Consider the following 18286-nt stretch of genomic DNA (forward strand, 5'->3'; position numbering starts at 1 on the left):
TAAGGTGCTTAAACCCCCCAATCTATGCAGCTAGCCCCCAAGCTAAGTACTTTATCATGGGGGGAAGTACCCATTTAATCTCTTGAGCTTTTTGTTGATGATGATGATGATGATGAATGAGTCTGGAGGTGCTCCTTTGTTCAGTGTTTATCCTGCTATTCATGTTTGTAAAATTATGTGTTTGAGTATTGTAGCCCCCCCAAACCCAAAGTTTTTGTGGTTGGGTTTAGTCCAATTTAGCTGGTAGATCTCATGGTGTATAATTTCTGGGAACTGGTATACAGCCACAACCACAGTCCGAAAAGCCATCTGATGTGAAATTTCTTTTAATACAGTTCTTCAGAACATATTCTATTCTGTCTCTTTCCCATTGCATCAAAGTGTTTTTCCCCACTGGAATTAGTTTTGTATTCATTGTGTTATGAGCTACTTCCTGAACAGTCCAGTATGTTACAAAAACATTTACATGGTTAGTGGGGAGAAAAATGCAGGGGCAGTGACCAAAGTGTTGAATAAGACTTGATAGGGAGGAAGTGCTAGTATTTCAGGATACTTTTAAAGCCCTTTCTTAATGGATTTCTTAGGCTCTTGAGTGGATCCATGACAATGGGGAATTTTACTTGTCCACCCACACTTCCACTGGTTCCAGTATCCAGCATACTCAAGAGCTATTGAAGGAGCATGAAGAGTTCCAGATCACTGCAAAGGTAATTCTCTGCAATGGTGGTTTTGCTCCTGCTCTTTTTGCCTCTGCCACCACAACCCAAAGCTCTTCACGGTATGACTGAGAGGCAGTCATTTTCTGGCTGCACACGGACAATGTAACGTCAGAATTCTAAAGGTGTCTGCATACTCAATGGTTACGGAATCCTGGAATAGACCGTGCTGCTGACCCTTCTAGATCAGTAGCCTGACTCTGTATAAGACAGCTCCTTGCAACAGCATTTCAGAGTGGACTCTCATTTGTGGCCGAGGGATTGGCCAGTGGGGAAAAAGCAGAAGGGATAAGAACATTTTCTGTGATGTGGCTGAAGACTTGGTCGTATGTGTGAACCTGCCATTTATTTTTTTCCCCTCTTGGTCTCCTCAATGTACATGGCTGCTGGGAGAAACCTTGACCTGATCTATGTGGTGGCCAGCCACTGTTTCTATAACCATCACAGCTGGAGAAGGGGCCATTGCTGTTACGCCCTTGCCGGCTCGCATTCTTTATCTCCTGGAAGTATCGCTTTAGTGCTCCACTCCAGCAGAGCTTTGCATTGGTTTCTCTCATTGTTAATATTTATTTATAGCATTTGTACACTGCCTTTCTACCCATATAGGATCCCCAAGGTGTGGCAAATATGACTGTATTTAAAAAAAACTAAAGCATTTTAAATATGTTTGAAAGGGTTTAAAACCGGTTTGAAAGGCTCTTACATCTCACAAGTGATCAACCTGCAGCATGTGTGGAAGAGAATGGCCCTGCCCTGCCCTGCCTATATCGCTTTTGTGGCATGGGGCTGTGCTATATTTCAGTTGCCTTGAGTGAGCACAGCCCCAAGATCCTGGGGCAGGGATGTGAGCAATGCAGATGTCCTATAGTGGCAGCATTTAAGACTTTGGATTTAATGTGCGGCACATTTGCTTAAATAGGTTGGCCCTCATTGTTCTGACATGGTTGTAAAAAACGGGACATTAATGAGTCGGGTGGAGGAGAGTATCCCTACTGGCAGCATGTTAAATTGGAGCAAACATTTGGATTTGTTCTGCTTTAATCAGTGCACAGCCAGAGTGATTGCATAAGCTGCAAGCAGGTTCAGATCTTTATCAATATGGAATAATGTCAAATGAAGGGAAGGGAGTATTGGCATTCTTGCAAAATGGCTATTTAGCCAGTAGACTCTAGTAGTACTATTAAAAAAACCAGTATCTAGAGTTATACTACCTCCACCTGTGTTTTAAAAAATATTCAGCTTTTAAACAAGTACAAAACAATTTGTTTTTCAGGTTGGTTACTTGAAGTTTAGGTTGTTGAAAATAAGAGCAGCAAGGGTAGGGGACACTTGAGGCATTGTCTTGGGATGAGAGCAGGGGTTAGTTTGGGACCATGGTGAAGAAAAAGAAACAGTAGGGTGTGCAAAGACGACCAGAAGTCACCCTCTCTCCCTCCCCGATCCATTGGTAAATTACTAACCTTTCTTTGCCACCATGAGGACTTGAAACTTCTACTCTTTTCCCCTTATTTTGATATGTTTTGAGAGACTTGTAATTAAGTATGGGGTTCATTGGATAACTCCCCCCATAGCTCCTCATTTTGCAGACACCTCCCCCCCCCGCTAGAAATAAGGAGTTTCTCTTAACTATATAGATGAAAACCTGTTTTTTTTAGTATGTTACCAAAACTATTAACAACTTGTAAATGAAAAAAAAAAAAGTGTTGCATTAGTTGAAAGGACCGTTCTCAATTGTAGTGATTGAGGGCGAGATCTCCTTGCCACCTTTGTGTCTCTTAATGTGTTTTCCCACAGCAAACCAAAGAGCGGGTGAAGCTGTTGATCCAGCTAGCGGATGGCTTTTGTGACAAGGGGCATGCCCATTCCACAGAGATTAAAAAATGTGTCACAGCTGTGGACAAAAGGTACCGGGACTTCTCTCTGCGCATGGAAAAATACAGGACCTCTTTAGAGAAAGCCCTGGGGATCTCTTCGGATTCCAATAAATCGGTGAGTGCTGCTGTTCTGCTAGGGGAACTGTGGGGTAGCGTAGTGTGGCTGCTTTAAGCTTCTTAAGAGACAGCTGCCTTTTCTCTTCCCGTGGTCTCCACTAATTCTGGTATCTTTATCTTCTCTCCCCCCCACATTCAGAGTAAAAGCCTGCAGCTAGATATAATCCCAGCCAGTGTGCCTGGGTCAGAGGTGAAACTGCGAGATGCTGCTCATGAGCTTAATGAAGAAAAGAGGAAATCTGCCCGCAGGAAAGAGTAATGCCCTTTTTTTGTCCCCATAGAAATCTTTGTGCATGATTTGCCATCATGTTTGTGGTCCCTCCCCCCCCCCCATTGGTACTTTGCTACGTGTTGGCCTTGCGTGTTTAAAAATGTTGGATGAAGCTGGCAGTTGCAGTAGTTCAAACATTGTATTCTGTCGGGAACCCATATAAATAGTAAATACTGTGTTTGCAGATGTTCCAGATATAAGACTGATGTCAAATAACAGTGTAATGTATTTTATAAGTGCTTACTGAAAGTGCTAGGTGCAGAATTCGCAGTTTACTAATGGTTATAACAGAAATAAACATGTCATTCTATCCATTTTCAATATAACAACACAGCACAAAACATTTCTTTCACTACTCTGCTTCCTGGTTAAATGTATTCCAGTTCTACAGCCTCAACCCAATGATTACATGTAAGTAAACTCATTACAGTCCATAGATCATTGTAATGTGTTCCTGTTACTTGTTTCTTATCAGATGGTCTTGACAGGCTGTTGGAACAGTTCAGAAAGACACCTTCAAGGGCCAGTCAATAGAACCAATCAAGTTGTGAAAACCGTGCAGCTCAGCAAACTGTCAGCTTGAACTTTGTTTTGTCCTATATATTGTCGAAGGCTTTCACAGCCAGAGAACGATGGTTGTTGTGGATTTTCTGGGCTGTATAGCCGTGGTCTTGGCGTTGTAGTTCCTGACGTTTCGCCAGCAGCTGTGGCTGGCATCTTCAGAGGTGTAGCACCAAAAGACAGATCTCTTAGTGTCACAGTCAGTGTCACAGAGGTGTAGCACCAAAAGACAGAGATCTCACAGTGTCACACTGAGAGATCTCTGTCTTTTGGCGCTCCACCTCTGAAGATGCCAGTCACCGCCGCTGGCGAAACGTCAGGAACTGCAATGCCAAGACCACGGCAATACAGCCCGGAAAATCCACAACAACCATCTTTGTTTTGTCCTCTTTCTGAAGAGATGCAGTCGGCTTCACTCATTCCATAAAGTCTGTTCATTCTTTCTTTCTCCTCCAGGAAGCAATGCATTAAGACCAATCTGTTACAGCCATTGGTATACTGCAAATTTTGCACCTAGCACTTTCAGTAAGCACTTATAAAGAACGTTACATTGTTATTTGACGTCAGTCTTATTGCAGTGGGGTTTCCTCTTGTATTGTAGATTTACCATGATACTCCTCTATTTTTTGTCTGATGTTCCAGATGTAGCAGGAAGGAGGGCTTCAGCAACTGTGTGGCGCAAAAAACGAAAGTAAAAATATAAGGGTGACAAAGTACAAGAGTTCTTAATCTAAAGCAGCAATCCAACATGTCACAGAGTTGCATCTACTTGTGAAAGTGCTCCTCTTCTCATTCGTATTCTTTGCTAGGTTTCTCTCCAGTGCTATACTTTTTTATGAGAGGAGTAACTTTCAAAAAGTACCATGCTAAAGTATTTATTAACTTTTTCAAAATCCAGAACCCAGTATATACATATACTTGTCATATACTGGCTGTTAAAAACACAATGTTAGAGCCTGTGCATAATCTCCCTTTTTACTGAACACAGTGCACACTTATTTGTTAAAAGCATTTATATACCACCTTGCCCTTTCATCCCAAAGCTACTTAAGATAATATTTAGATACAGATGCTGTAAAAACCATTTATCATAAATCATATCTTTGAAACTCTATGCTAGAGCTTGAAACATCTACAAGCGATGAAAAGCTCTGCTGAACAGTTACACATTGCAGGGTCCCTTGAAAGAGAGCAAAAGTAAAGTGACTGCTGCCTCATATGACAGCCCTTTCCAAAAAAAGTGGGGCCACCACAGAAGAGGATCTGCTCACTTCTCTCAAAGAGGGGACAGACAGCAGACATGGCTGAGACATATCCCGCCCCGCCCCCCGTCTACCATATGAAGCAATAACATAAATGTGGAAAATATTTGTAAGATATATGTTTAAGATTAATCTGTTAAACCTAGGAGTTAACACAAGCTCCTTCTACTACTGAATAGCTTTCCTCTGTCTCTCTAGATTATTGTACAACTACATTGATTTTTTTTTTTCATTTCGTTCAAAATTGTGGGCATTATTAAACTTCCTGAAAACTGTTACTCCATCTAAGCATTTTCTGTGGGTTACGTTCTACCACTCTGCCTAGCTAAGGGAACATGCATTAAGCTGGGACAAGACATACCCCAACGGAGAAGCATGATACAAGATTTCTTTCACCAGTGGCCTCCAGACTTAACCTGGATGTCCCAATTTGTGGCTTGCGGGGCGGTGGCAGGGCACAAGGTATGCAGCTGCCATGTTGGGCTTCCCAGGGTCCCCTGGGCATGCCCACCAGCCAATACAATTTGAATTGTATTGGCACATGCCCAGTGGTGCATGCTTCTGCCACCCAGGGGAAACGACTCTACAGGCAAAATAGAGGTGCCTAATAATAGACTGCAGCTCCTTCAGAGTGCATTTTTGGCGGGACAGGGCAGAATTAAGCACCCCAGTTTATACACGGGAAGGTGAGACTGCCCGGTGATAGGGGTGTGCAGGGCTAGGCTGCTTCGAGTTTCCCGCTTCGAGTTTACCCGAAGCGGGGGGGGAAATCCGGAAATACCTTAATTCCAAAGCGCAAGCTGTTTCGGAATTAAGGTATTTTACTTGCTTTGGTATGCTCTGTAAATATTTGGAGCATACTGAAGTGAGGGGGGGAACTCCCCACCCCCACTCCCCCCCCCGGGACAAACCCCCCACCCCCCTGGGGAAACCCCTCCACCCCCCACCCACTTACCTAGCGGAAGGGTCTTTGACAGCTGGGCCACAAGGCTGTGACAAGGGTCTTTGACAGCTGGGCCACAAGGCTGTGACGACCTGGAGCCAGCCGGTTCAGCTCCTCTGCCGCTGCGCCGCCACCTGAGCCTGTGGGCCGGTGGGGAAGGCCGGAGCTGCCGTGCTGCCTACTCCTCCTCCAGCCCTTCCTGCCCCTCAATTGGCCGCAGTGCGGCGGCACCGCAGTGGCCATTTGAGGGGCAGGAAGGGCTTTCTCTGCATCCTCCAGCACTTCCTGCCCCTCAAATGGCTGCCGGCGCACCACAGCCAATTGTGGGGCAGGAAGGGCCGGAGGAGGAGGAGGAGGAGGCGGCTCCAACCTTCCTCACTGCCCCACAGGCAGAGGAGCCGGAGCTACCGCTGCTGCCCACAAGGTAGGTGGGGCTGGGGGTGGGAGTGGGATGATGTTTATAGGGCCCCGCCGCTCCTTGTAAGCAGCGCTGGGGCCCTTTAAACTCAGCCCTGAAGCTTTCCAAAGCATTCTGAATGCTTCAGAAAGCTTTGATTAGGGATTTTGGATATCCCTAATCTTTACAGATCAGGTCCAATTCGGGTAATTTACCCGAATTGTAAACCCGAAGCGCACACCCCTACCTGGTGATATCCCACAGACTGCCACTCCTTGGTTTCCCCCTCTCAGCTGGGGTCTGAGGGGGCAGCGGGTCATTGGCTGGCAGATGGTTCAGCCGATGCTTGGGATCTGACCCCTATGCTTCGCCAGTGCTCCCTTTAGATGCAATTCCAATAAAATTGTGGCTTTTTTTATACCAGTCTATTGTGTTGGGTGTTTTTGTTGCCATGTCCTCTGCCTTCCGCTGCCCTTCAGCGCAGGGTTGCAAATGCACCCCAAAACTTAGATAAGCAGAGTAGTAGGATTCATCTTTGTCCCACTAAGTACTCGATAGTGTTCTGTCTTGTAATGAGAAGATCATGCTCTGATGTAAAGGGAGTGATGATTGGTAACTTAAGCCAGAGAGCCAGTTTGGTGTAGTGGTTAAGAGCGCAGGATTCTAATCTGGAGAACTGGGTTTGATTCCCACTTCTCCACTTGTAGCCAGCTGGGTGATCTTGGGCTAGTCACAGTTCTCTGGAGCTCTCTCAGCCCCCCCCCCCCTCACAGGGTAATTATTGTTGTGGGGATAATAATGGCATAATTTGTAAACCGCTCTGAGTGGGCATTAAGTTGTCCTGAAGGGCGGTATATAAATCGAATGTTGTTGTTGTTAAGTTGACATGTTTCTCTGTTATTGTCTAGGTTCATTATGGCTGAGCTTATTCAGACTGAAAAGGCTTACGTAAGAGATCTTCGAGAGTGCATGGATGTAAGTGTCCTCAACGACTAACTAATATGTTTGCTTCATGTGGAATGTTGCTGATGTCAAAATCTGTGTGTTTGTGATGTCAAGGCCAAACCGTGCAGTATTCTGTCTTAAGCTGGCCCTGTTAGTCAACAGAAGTATAGCAGAAGGCACCCACTGCTGACTTGATCCACCTCTTGTTTTTTTATTGTGTTAAAATCCCCATGACGGAACATGAGCATCATGTGTTACACTTTTTGGAGCACTGTGAATTGACTTTTGTTAGGGTTCAGTGTTGTTTTTAAGAGGATGATCCTCTGTTAATGCTTCTATTATATATGTTGCACATTCGAGAACCAGCTCACTCTTTGAACAGCGATTCCCAGGTATTGTTCAAACTAGAGGGAGCTCATGTTCCATAGCAACTGCACAGAATAGAAATGCCTGGATTTGAAAGTGTCTTTGTTTAGTACCATAAAGAACTGTGTCCATTGTCAAGATTTGATGTATTAAACTGAGGGGAGGGGGCGGGAATCTATTGGCGAACTGTATCTTTATCTTTTTTTTAAAAATCCTAGACAGATGCTCTCCAGCAAATCCTTAACTCTCTTTTCTCTTCTCCTTTGGATCAGACCTATCTGTGGGAAATGACAAGTGGTGTTGAGGAGATCCCCCCTGGTATCGTCAACAAGGAGCACATTATCTTTGGGAACATGCAGGAGATTTATGAATTCCATAATAAGTAAGTGAGAGTAACCACGATGCCCTTGAATTTAATGGCTCCTGTAGCCTGTACATGAATACATAATTTAACATTTTGTCTCTGTATAAATGTATGCCAAGTAGCCAGCTAAGGTGGATGTATCTTGAATTTTTCTGTATTCCCAAATGCCTTCTTTCCCGTTTCTCATGGACTTCTGTTCATTCCATCCTAGAAGTTACATATAAACACCAAGTGCTGCAGTATTGGACGTGTAACATGTTGCAGATTTGTATAGTCTGGCTACTTCAGACTACATCTCTGAGTTGATAGTTGTAGGTGGGTGTGCTTGGTAGCCTGTGGTCACTTGGTAAGACAGTCTATATTTGAGATTTAAATGCAACTGCGTATTCTGTCCATGCTCAGAATAATAAACATCAGGTGCAAACCCCAGTTTATACATGATCACTCAAACCCTGGTCAGCCTTGACAAATGCAGGTTTCATTGCCTTTACTTTGTAATCAAGAATGGCAATGCTGAGAAACAGGATGGCTGCGTTAATAATTAATAAACTGACTTCAGACTGCATTTTCAAATCCTGGTTTGGTGTTTCTGAATTAGCCATTAGTGGAGCAACCTTTGTTCAGACAATCATGCCAACCATAGTTAGTTTAACTAAACCGTGGTTTCCCACTATTTTTGTACTGAGCCAGGATATACATTGTTATGTGTGCTTAGGCCTCAATTTCACATGGTTGTCAGACCTGCAGAGATATCAGGCCATTCTGATTGCCCTTTAGCTAGATTTTCCTTATGGGGCAAGCTTGAGCCTTATATGAATAAGGCTATGACCAGATCAGTTTTGAATGTGTGATGAAGCAAGTAGGGAAAAACGACAGTCTTCACTACGGTGCTGGGAATGGATTTGAATCTGAGATAGATTAATAGATTACATCATTATATCTAGTTTGGAACATGACTCTAATACTGATCCAAAAATCTGTACAGTGGGGCCCAATATAGAAAGAGGAGCTAGCCCCCCCCCACCCCCCGTCTTGCAGAAAAATATTACATTATCAAAAAAATGGAGGGGGTTAAAGCGAAGTTTTAAAATGCCGAGATACCATGAGATTAGTTTGCAAGAGTTTGGCAACCATTTTGTTTAATTTAGGGTTTTATATAATAAAAAACAAAAAACATCAAGATACAATTACACAAAAAACTAACTAACAAACAAACCAAAATAACAAACCATACAAACAAAAAAGAAAATAAATAGCTTGGCAACCATTGATGTCTGTAGTTGCCTAAGTAATTGGCTGCTACTTTTTATTTTATGTGAATTGGCAGGGGAAGTGGGCAGGTAGGAAAGAAAAAATAGATCAGAAAGGAAGAGAGAACATCAAATGGAAGTAGGAAGAAAAGAAGAAACATGGAGAACCAGGAGGAAATAAGATCTCCCACATCCATAACTCCATATAGGTCCTTCGCTGTGTGCTTATTATGTGTCAGTGATTACAGGTGTTATCAAGTATTGACACTCCAAAGTTGCCATTCTCTTTTGGCAACTTTGATTGTGTGATCCTGCCAAAATTAAGCATGTATAAATTTCCTTAATTTCAGTAGAAGCTCTTTAGGCTTACAGTTAATTCTTCCGCTACAATTATTGCCACTTTAATATTTCAATTGCTGCTGGACTGCTGGCATAATTTGACTTGACAGTGATCTACTACATCCAATTTAGGTTTCTTGGTGAAATGTGCCAAGAGTTTTTAATGTGTCCACTGATTCTCTGCCTTTTGATTCACAGTATATTCTTGAAAGAACTTGAGAAATATGAGCAGCTACCTGAAGATGTTGGGCACTGTTTTGTTACTTGGGTAAGATAGCTTGTCAGATTTTTTTAATACTGTGTGTAGTTTCAGTCATGCCCTCTCAAAAATAAGATGGGAAACTGTTTTAGAGACGTAGGAACTCTATTTATCTGAGGGATTGAAGTGCAATGTTATATAATATGAATGGGGAAGTTTTGTATTATATCAAGAGAGAGAAAAGAGAATTAATATTCAGTAATATTAGAATGTAGTTCTTGTGTGTCACTGAGTTTTTTTTAAAGTTGAAAGTTATGACAATGGTTAATGGCCTTAATTCTATTTAGAAGAATACATAGGTCATCTTGATTCAGAGAACACATTTCAGTTCTAGTAGGAAGTATAATTCGTTTTACTGTATTAATGTTTTGTTCTGGCTAGAGTTTTCCCCTTTCTTTCTCTTGCTCTTCCCCATATGCCTCATTTTATCACCCAGCTGATGACATAAGAAAATAACCCTTAGTAATTAGGTGTAATCTTATGTACGAAGCCACTGAAATGCGTGAGTTTTTGTTTTGTAGGCAGACAAATTCCAGATGTATGTGACTTACTGCAAAAACAAGCCAGATTCCACCCAGTTGATACTGGAGCATGCAGGTGCTTATTTTGATGTGAGTATCAGAATCTTTAGATTTGGATTAAGTCACTGAAGTGTGCACAAACATATATAAGTGGGCATTTATAATTGGACAAGGTCAGTTTAGTGGCATGTAAGCACTTCGTCACATTTTTAATTGCCAGTCTGCAGACCCATCCCTAAGGTACATCACTGTAAACAGGTGGATTATATTAATATTGCTCGCTTGGTATCAGTAACAGAGCATCTTTTCATATGTATCTGTAAAAGGCAATTCCATGTTGCCCACTGGAAATTGACTGAATCCTTCTCTGGCATTGAAAATCTTATCAGATGCTTCAGCAACACTTTCAGACCTGTTTTTGCAATCAAAAGTGTAGAAATCTGTGCTCGTGCACTTGCTCACGTGTGCATTAATGAACACTTTTATTCTCAGTACAAGGTTTACCACCTAATATCAGCTTCCACAACTCTTAATAGATCACAGAGTGCCCACAGTCCTGTTGATAAAGAACACTGATGATTTGTGTGCTTTTTAAAGAATGTGGCCACTCTTGATGGACCTCTAACTTTTAGGTTTGCAATAACTGCATGACTCTGCAGTACTTTTGGGGCTCGATTTATGCAGGATCAGGACAGCATATCACCAGCTTAAGTGAGAGAATAAATGTACTCCTGGAGGCACTGCTCAGAATAAATGTACTCCTGGAGGCACTGCTGGAGGCACTATAAACATGTATATAGGACCATAAAATATACTCACAGTAGCTTAATCTGGCTAGTACAATACAAAGAACTTACTGAACAAAGCCCCTTAACAGTATGGGATGCACACATGTCTTTTTTTAAGAATGAGCAGATCTGCAGCTCACTGCTGAGCCATGAACTGTTTTGAAGGGCATAGATGTGCCTTTGCATACAAATGGCTTAGTCAGAGTTAGAATTAATCTTTTTATAATGCACAATGGCTACCTATAGCAAGAGTAGCATCATAACTCTTGGGATGAACCCAAAGGATGCTAGTTACAATCCAGAGAAACTTTATTTGAGCAAAAATTTCAAGTCCTCATAGTTTCAAAGAAAGATACTAAACATGTGAATCTGGTTTATACTGAATCAGACCCTTGGTCCATCAAGGTCAGTGTTGTCTGCTCAAACAGAGTGGTCTTTCACCTCCTACCAGATCCTTTTAATTGGAGATGCTGGGAATTAAACCTGGGACCTCTGCATGCCAAGCAGTCACTCTGCCATTGAACCATGGTGCCTCTCATATTAGAGTAGTAGAGCACCTGCTTGGTGTGCAAAAAGTCCCAGGTTCAGCCCCCCAAATCTCCCCTTTAAAAAACATTAAATAGTACATGACGTAGAAGAACTCTGCCTAAGGCCCTGGAGAGCTGTTGCCAGTCTGAGTTGGTAATACAGACTTGGTTGGGACCAATGGTCTGATTCAGTAGAAGACAGCTTCACGTGTATGTGTAAAGAGCTGATGGCCAAGGCAAGGTTTGGACTGTGGACTGTTGGGTTCAGTGCTAAGTCCGTAGCTGCTGTACAGACTAGTATTGCATTTCGGGCCCGCAAAGCTGCCAGTTGACCATAGAGATGGGCACGAACCGGAAAACCCCCAAACCATGCGGTTTGTGGTTCGTCGTATTTCATGAATCGCAAACTTTAACAAACCTGCCCTAGTTTGCAAACCAGTTCATTTGGTTCGTCAAATTGTCACTTCTGGGTCAGCAAATCATCACTTCTGGGCCAGCAGACAGCCACTTCCGGGTCAGCAAAAGGACTGCAGAAAGTCCATCCCCTGTTGCCTAGGAAACTGATCGGTGCCAGGCTGTCTGCAGTGACGAATAAAAAAACGAACCCTCCTAAATTTCGTGACGGTTCATCAGAAATGGGCTCTGACGAACCGCTGGTTCACGAACCAGCCTGGTTCATGCCGAATGTTGGTTTCTATTTCAGTTCATGCCCATCTCTAGTTGGCTATATATACTATAGAGTGAAGGTAATAAATTCTGTACTCTATGTGGGTTAACAATGGTGTTAATTTTACAATCATCACAGTGTATTTTGTGTTATTGCTCTCCTTGTAAAAAGAAGCTTGAAATGTTTTGTATGTTTGCTACTGCTCCAAACATCAGAATGATTACGATGGCGTCCCCTAATCTGTTTACTGAAAAATTGGCTGGTTTGCTTGAAGCCAATAGAAAATACTGAGAGAGGGGTATTTCTCAAGGTTTCTTGTTCTTAAGCCTCTGGGATCGTTACAGAGGAATATCACTGGCTAAGCCTTTGCTGGGTTGAGCGCTTGCACTTCGAAGAGGCTTGATTTGAGTCACTAGCACACATCTTGGAGAGGGGGCCGCTCTAAAAACAGTCCATGACACTTCATAGTTTTTTGTTCGTTCTTTTGCTGAACTCCATCTGCTGCCTTGCAGGACCTGTTCAAGAAAAATAACCTCTGCAGGTAACCTAGTTGTGGCCATAACTGCTCAACGTGCTATGCTTGGGGCCTCCTTCTCCCATCATTCTTGGAGTCAGCAAATAGGTCACTCTTCTGCTTCGCTGAACATTTCTGAATGTTTCTCAATTCAGAAAATTGCAAGGCTAGGCTAGTAGAACAACACTCAACACAGCATGAGAGGCATAAGCAATACCACTCCCACAAAGGCTTCTGCCCCAAGGCATTTGTAGTCAAAAGATGAACTCTTGGGACAGGGAGAAAGGTCAAAATAATGGAAGATCCTCCTCATAAGCCATTGCGTGACTTACTGTGCTATCCTAAGCAGAGTTACTTCAGTCTGAGCCGACTGAAATCAGTGGGCTTCAACTGGGGCAACTCTGTTTAGGATTGCAGTATTAATGTGAATGTAATACACTTGTGAAGAAGCTTGTCTGGTTGTATCTGCATCCGCCATCATAACACTGCCTACCTTGCCTGACACGGCGCTAGTAAGGCTACTGTCTCGGCTTTGAAAGTTGCCCAGTATTTTTTCATGTGGCAAATGAGGATTTCAGAGACATATGAAATACTTTACAACTATAACTGGATATACTAGTAATGTGATGCAAGTTACCTGGGGAGTAAGCCCCACTGAACTCAGTGGCACACGCTTTCAAATAAATGATACAAAGTTTTGTAGGTGGCCTGTCGACTGATTTGCATAAAGGGGGGGGGGGGCGGAGGGTGGAATTTTGAAGTTGGGCGACAGTTGGAGTGAGGATTCTCCTGAGAGCTGGAGGGAGTGTGAATTGAATATCTGTAAGGATGGAAGGATGCTTCTATCAGGCAGTCTGGTGTGGTTAGAAAAAGTTGGTGCCGTTTTTGGAGCATTGGGATCATCCACTAATTCTCAGGAGAAAGCTGAAAACCAACTGGGAGGCCCTTATCTCCTGGGATGAGATCGACAGTCACCTGCATCCCACAATAAAAGCTGGCTCTAAGCATGGCTGTCAGTTCAATGCATAGCTGAGAAGAAAATGTGTTGGCCTGTATCCTGCCACACCACCCATCGATGTCTAAAGTCTTCCTCTAGCCCAAGGAGGCTTCCTCCTCCTTAGGAAGAGAAGAACACTTCTGCTGGAGGCGGGCTCCTCAGGCCAGAGGAAAGCTTCAGACTTTGCTGAGAAGAGTGGTAGTAGAATACAGGGGACTATTTCCATGGCTTTGTTTGGAATTATTTCTCTATATTTATTTGATACCCTATTCAGATTACCTTTAAGGACGTGGTATAAAAACAGTGGAGGTATATGTGGGCATTTTATTAACAGAAATTATAAGAAACTCACTTTAGGTCTGTTTAGTGTTAGAATTATTTAAGCTTTTAATCTTTGAAAGAAAACCTGTGTAGCCAACAAAACATGTAATTTTGGGCTCAGATCCTGCTTTAACCCTCATCTTGTAGCTGACTCATGTTACTAGTACAAATTTGGGTCATTCACTCATAGGGTCATGCTGAAAAATATACAAAGGAACATACTCAAGAGAGACCAGTGTTTGGGCTCGTAAGTCTTCCCTCACTCTTGAAATGGGAAACAGCATTGTAAACCTTCACGTGTGGCTAATCGCCTTCTTAATCTGTCTGGCACCTAAGTATATTTTTATTTCTAATGCAGGAGATACAGCAGCGGCATGGGCTAGCCAATTCCATCTCTTCTTACCTTATCAAACCCGTTCAGCGGATCACAAAATATCAGCTGCTCCTAAAGGTAGGTCTTGTCATTCCTGGAATGGTTTCTACTCCTACAAATGAATAAGACTAAGGGCTGCTTTTTCTGAGAACCTGTCTAATTGAGAACAGATACTCAGGTACAACATGCACTTGTGTCAGTTTTGAAGAGCACACATGGCTTTAATAGTTTACAGTTAGGGTTTCCAACTGCAACCTGGGAAATTCCTGGAGATATGAAGGCCATGCCTGTAGAGGGGAGAGTTTGGGGAAGGGATTTCACCTAGAATCTGTGGTAAACCATAGAGTCTGTCCTCCGAAGCTGCCACTTTGTTTAGGGGAATTGGTCTTTGTAGTCTGCACATCATTTGTAATTCTAGGAGAACTCCAGGCCTCACCTAGAGGTTGGCAACCCTTTCTATGATACATACAAATATGTCAGCTATCCCCTTCTCTCCCCCTTTTACTTATATCTCGTCAGTTAAGGAAAGGTTTCTTCCCTCTCATAGTATATTGAATATTGTAGGAGTGCACCCTTTGTAATCGGCATGGGCACAGTGTCTTCAATTGTTTGATATTATTTTCCTCAGACTTCTCTCCAGCCACTACAGAGATTTTTCTCCATCGCAGTGGTTGATTCCTCCGCTGCTAGCACTTCCAGGTGCACGAGATCAGTGTTTTTCAAGGAGCAGGAGTTCTAGTGTCAGAGGGTGCAACAAAGAAAAGTTTCCACAGGGGTTGGAGAGAAGCATAAGGGAAGCGGTGCCATAGTAGCCAAGCTGTACTATTTTGTACTTGAGTGAGTTTTCATGACAGCTGTGGCTTCTGGAATGGTGTGGGGAGCAGAATAACTGCAGATACTCTCGGATCACCCAAAATGTTTCATAGTTGCACATCACAGACACAAAGTCACAGTCTAGCCCATTCACATGTTCAGCTCTTGTAGGCATCTACCCAATGGCAGCTCTGCACTTTAGGCCACAAGCAAGATTGTTGTACATAACGTAAGTGCTGCATGGTGTGGCTGTCATATACCAATGTACGTGCAAGCGAGGCAAGATGCAGAAGCAAGGGATTGGTGTCATTGGAGTTCTGTCCAGATGCCCTGAGCACATGAAGTCAACATAATGTGCATTTATTTGGATCAACTTCTTTCTTGTAGACATAAGTTCACCTGCTGAAGTCTCAAGTGTGTTACGTTAGACAGCTGAAATGAAGCATGTTTCAGTGAGCGTGTAGGAGTCCCTCTTTGTTCTTAATTCGATTTGCATTATTCATCCATCAACTTTTACTGCTGGCTTACTGTCTTTGCCCTGTGCCCTGCCATGGTTCTGCCTGGTTTTTAATTAAAAATGCTGCCTATTTTCCATTTTCTTGCTCTGTATAGTCAGCAGCGAAGTGACACATCTTGATTATATGCTTCAGAGAGCAAGGTTTCTGCACACCTGCTCGGCAGAGTATCAAGGGACTAAAAAGCCTATTAAAAGCAATTAAGGGAGACTTGACAGATGGCAGAAGGTGTATATGAATAACTAGGGACAGACCTGAGAGCCTACACATGAATGAAACTGTCTACAGAATGAAATGTCTGAAGTCCATGCAGTTTCCCTATATTCCATTAGGTGTACATGATTTGTTACCTTTGCATTCTTTTAAAATATTCCAGCAAAAACCAAAGTACTCCAGGGCATATGGTAATAGGATGTTTCAGTTTTTTTCTGGGATAGATAAAACCCCATTGAGAAAAAGCTGATGGTCTTTAAACTTATACGTATCGAAGGGCTCTGCTGGAAATGTGTACACTTGATGATAAAGCAGAAGCAGTGGGCCAGGCTAGAATCCAAGATGGTGGAAGGGCTGTAAGACTGTAAACTTCTGGCATCTACACATCTCACCCTATCCTCTACTTCCCAACCTGTAGTCCAGGCCCAGTCTCAAATTGGATCCTTTTCTGCTTGCCCTTACTGACGTACCCGATATGACCCCCCCCCAACTCCAGCTGCTGAAGGATCCAGCAGGGAATGCTCATACTAGGCTGCACAACGCTTAGGCATGGATGCTTGAAATCATAGGAGATGCATCTTTTTCCATAACAGCATCGCCTCTACTTGAAGCTGGGGTAACTTTGATGTATACAAGATACTGCCTTATATTGAGTCAGACCGTTGGTCTGTCAAGTTCTGTCTTGTCAGTTCTGACGAGCAGCAGCTCTCCAGGGTCTCATCGTTCTTTCAGGTCACCTGTGACTTGATTATTTTAATTGGAGGTGCCAGCGATTGAACGTGGGACCTCCTGTATACCACGCAGATGTTCTTATCACTGAGCCACAACCTCTCATCTGTGTAAAGAGAGCTGTGTCATGGATTCTTCTTTATCGGGCCCAGTTATTCCTATGTTATCAGAGTGATGAAAAAGAAGTTCATGCTGCACCCACTCCTACCCTTTTAATACATCAGAAGGGGTTCCCGCCGCCTAAAATATATTGCTAACATTCTCTCCAGTCCGAGACGGGGTGGGAGGGGAGCCGCAGAGGCCGGACTGGAGAGTTGCGTGAGATCCGGCAGGAGGCTGGGTGGCTCAGAAGCTTCCGGTGCTGCGCACACCCTCGGCTCTCTTCCTGTGCCTCGCACGCCCTTAGCACTCCAGCACCTCTCCTGCCACCCACCCGCCAATGCCTGGCTCTCTGCCCTCCCCCCTCCCCCCCGTAGGCGAAGCAGGTGTGGGGTGTGCAAGACATGGGAAGCTTCCTGCGCTGCCGCCAGCAGGAGTGCTGTCAACTGTCCTGGCTGCCAGCAGCTTTGCCAGCCGCCGGTGAAACAGCATAAAGGGGGCTTGGAGCGGCAGCAACTGCCAGGGGCTCCCTTCTGCCGGCATAAGGTGAGCTCCCTGCACCCCGCCGCCGGCAGGCTTTGCTTGTAATAAACACATATTGTAAATACTAGCAATTTCTGTGCAGGCACTCTCCCTCCAACTCTGCAAGCAGGCCAGGTTTTATGTTGTTAACTATGTGAATTCCTTTGGTAAACTCCAGCCCCCCAGTGGCTGGGAAGGAGCCGATCCGCCGTAGTCAGAAAAGACACCTACACTTCCCATCAAAATTTTCAGGAACCTGACTCGAGTCTGCCTCATGTCCGATGTCACTTGTAGCTTGGCTCTCAGTCTAAAGCCTAGGTGGAGAGTGGGGAGCCTGGGAATGCCATATAATCAAAGTTTTTCTTTAAACAGGCTTTAATGGGTGATGCTAAAAATAATTAGTTGGATCTCTGATCCTCTTGTATACCCATTTCCAAGTCTGAGAGGCAATGTGATAAAATAAAGACCAGTTATTTAGGATTTTTTTAAAAAAAACAAACAGTTGAGATAATTTAGAATAAGGAGTAGGAACTGAAAGGGGATTGGTTAATGTCTGTGATTGGTCAGGTTAGTAAACTGGGTGCCTGATCAGGGAAAGTTTGAAAATTCTAAGGCTGTGGAGAGTCAGTTAGAAGCAGTTGGGCAAAGATAAGCGAAGAGAGGACAGGGGAGAAAACTGTTTGGACTACAAGGACCTGGAAGGGTGGGTTAAGAGGACAGCCAAGAATATGTCTGTGTGCTGAATGCAAATGGAACAGAAATGGAAACATTACTCTGTTTCCTGTCCCTGTATCGATACAACTAGTGTAAAAAAAATTTTTCTCTTGTATATTTTGCTTGGCTTAGTATATGTTTATCTGGAATTTGTTATGTTTAAATCTTAATAAATCAATTTCTTTAATCAATCCCTTTTTCTAACATTTAGTTATAATAATATTTTCCAAAATATACTTGAAGGTACTTTTGGGGAGAAGGATCAGAAACCTTAAAGCAGTGGCTGCAAACCTGGATAGATCATATATC

The 18286-nt window shown here is 43.4% G+C and overlaps 1 protein-coding gene across 2 annotated transcripts in view; it reads left to right on the forward strand.

The window, feature by feature from the left end:
• The window catches only part of TRIO (trio Rho guanine nucleotide exchange factor), a 283152-nt gene that overhangs the window by 156703 nt on the left and 108163 nt on the right, over window positions 1–18286 (forward strand). For both annotated transcript variants that reach the window (XM_054985288.1, XM_054985291.1), the window contains exons 21-28: window positions 585–707; window positions 2511–2705; window positions 2847–2962; window positions 7050–7116; window positions 7725–7834; window positions 9604–9673; window positions 10186–10275; window positions 14358–14450. In XM_054985288.1, coding sequence (XP_054841263.1) covers window positions 585–707; window positions 2511–2705; window positions 2847–2962; window positions 7050–7116; window positions 7725–7834; window positions 9604–9673; window positions 10186–10275; window positions 14358–14450 — 864 coding nt within the window. The remainder of the gene's footprint in view (window positions 1–584; window positions 708–2510; window positions 2706–2846; window positions 2963–7049; window positions 7117–7724; window positions 7835–9603; window positions 9674–10185; window positions 10276–14357; window positions 14451–18286) is intronic.

Source organism: Eublepharis macularius, chromosome 7 (assembly GCF_028583425.1).
Source record: "Eublepharis macularius isolate TG4126 chromosome 7, MPM_Emac_v1.0, whole genome shotgun sequence".
NCBI lineage: Eukaryota > Metazoa > Chordata > Lepidosauria > Squamata > Eublepharidae > Eublepharis > Eublepharis macularius.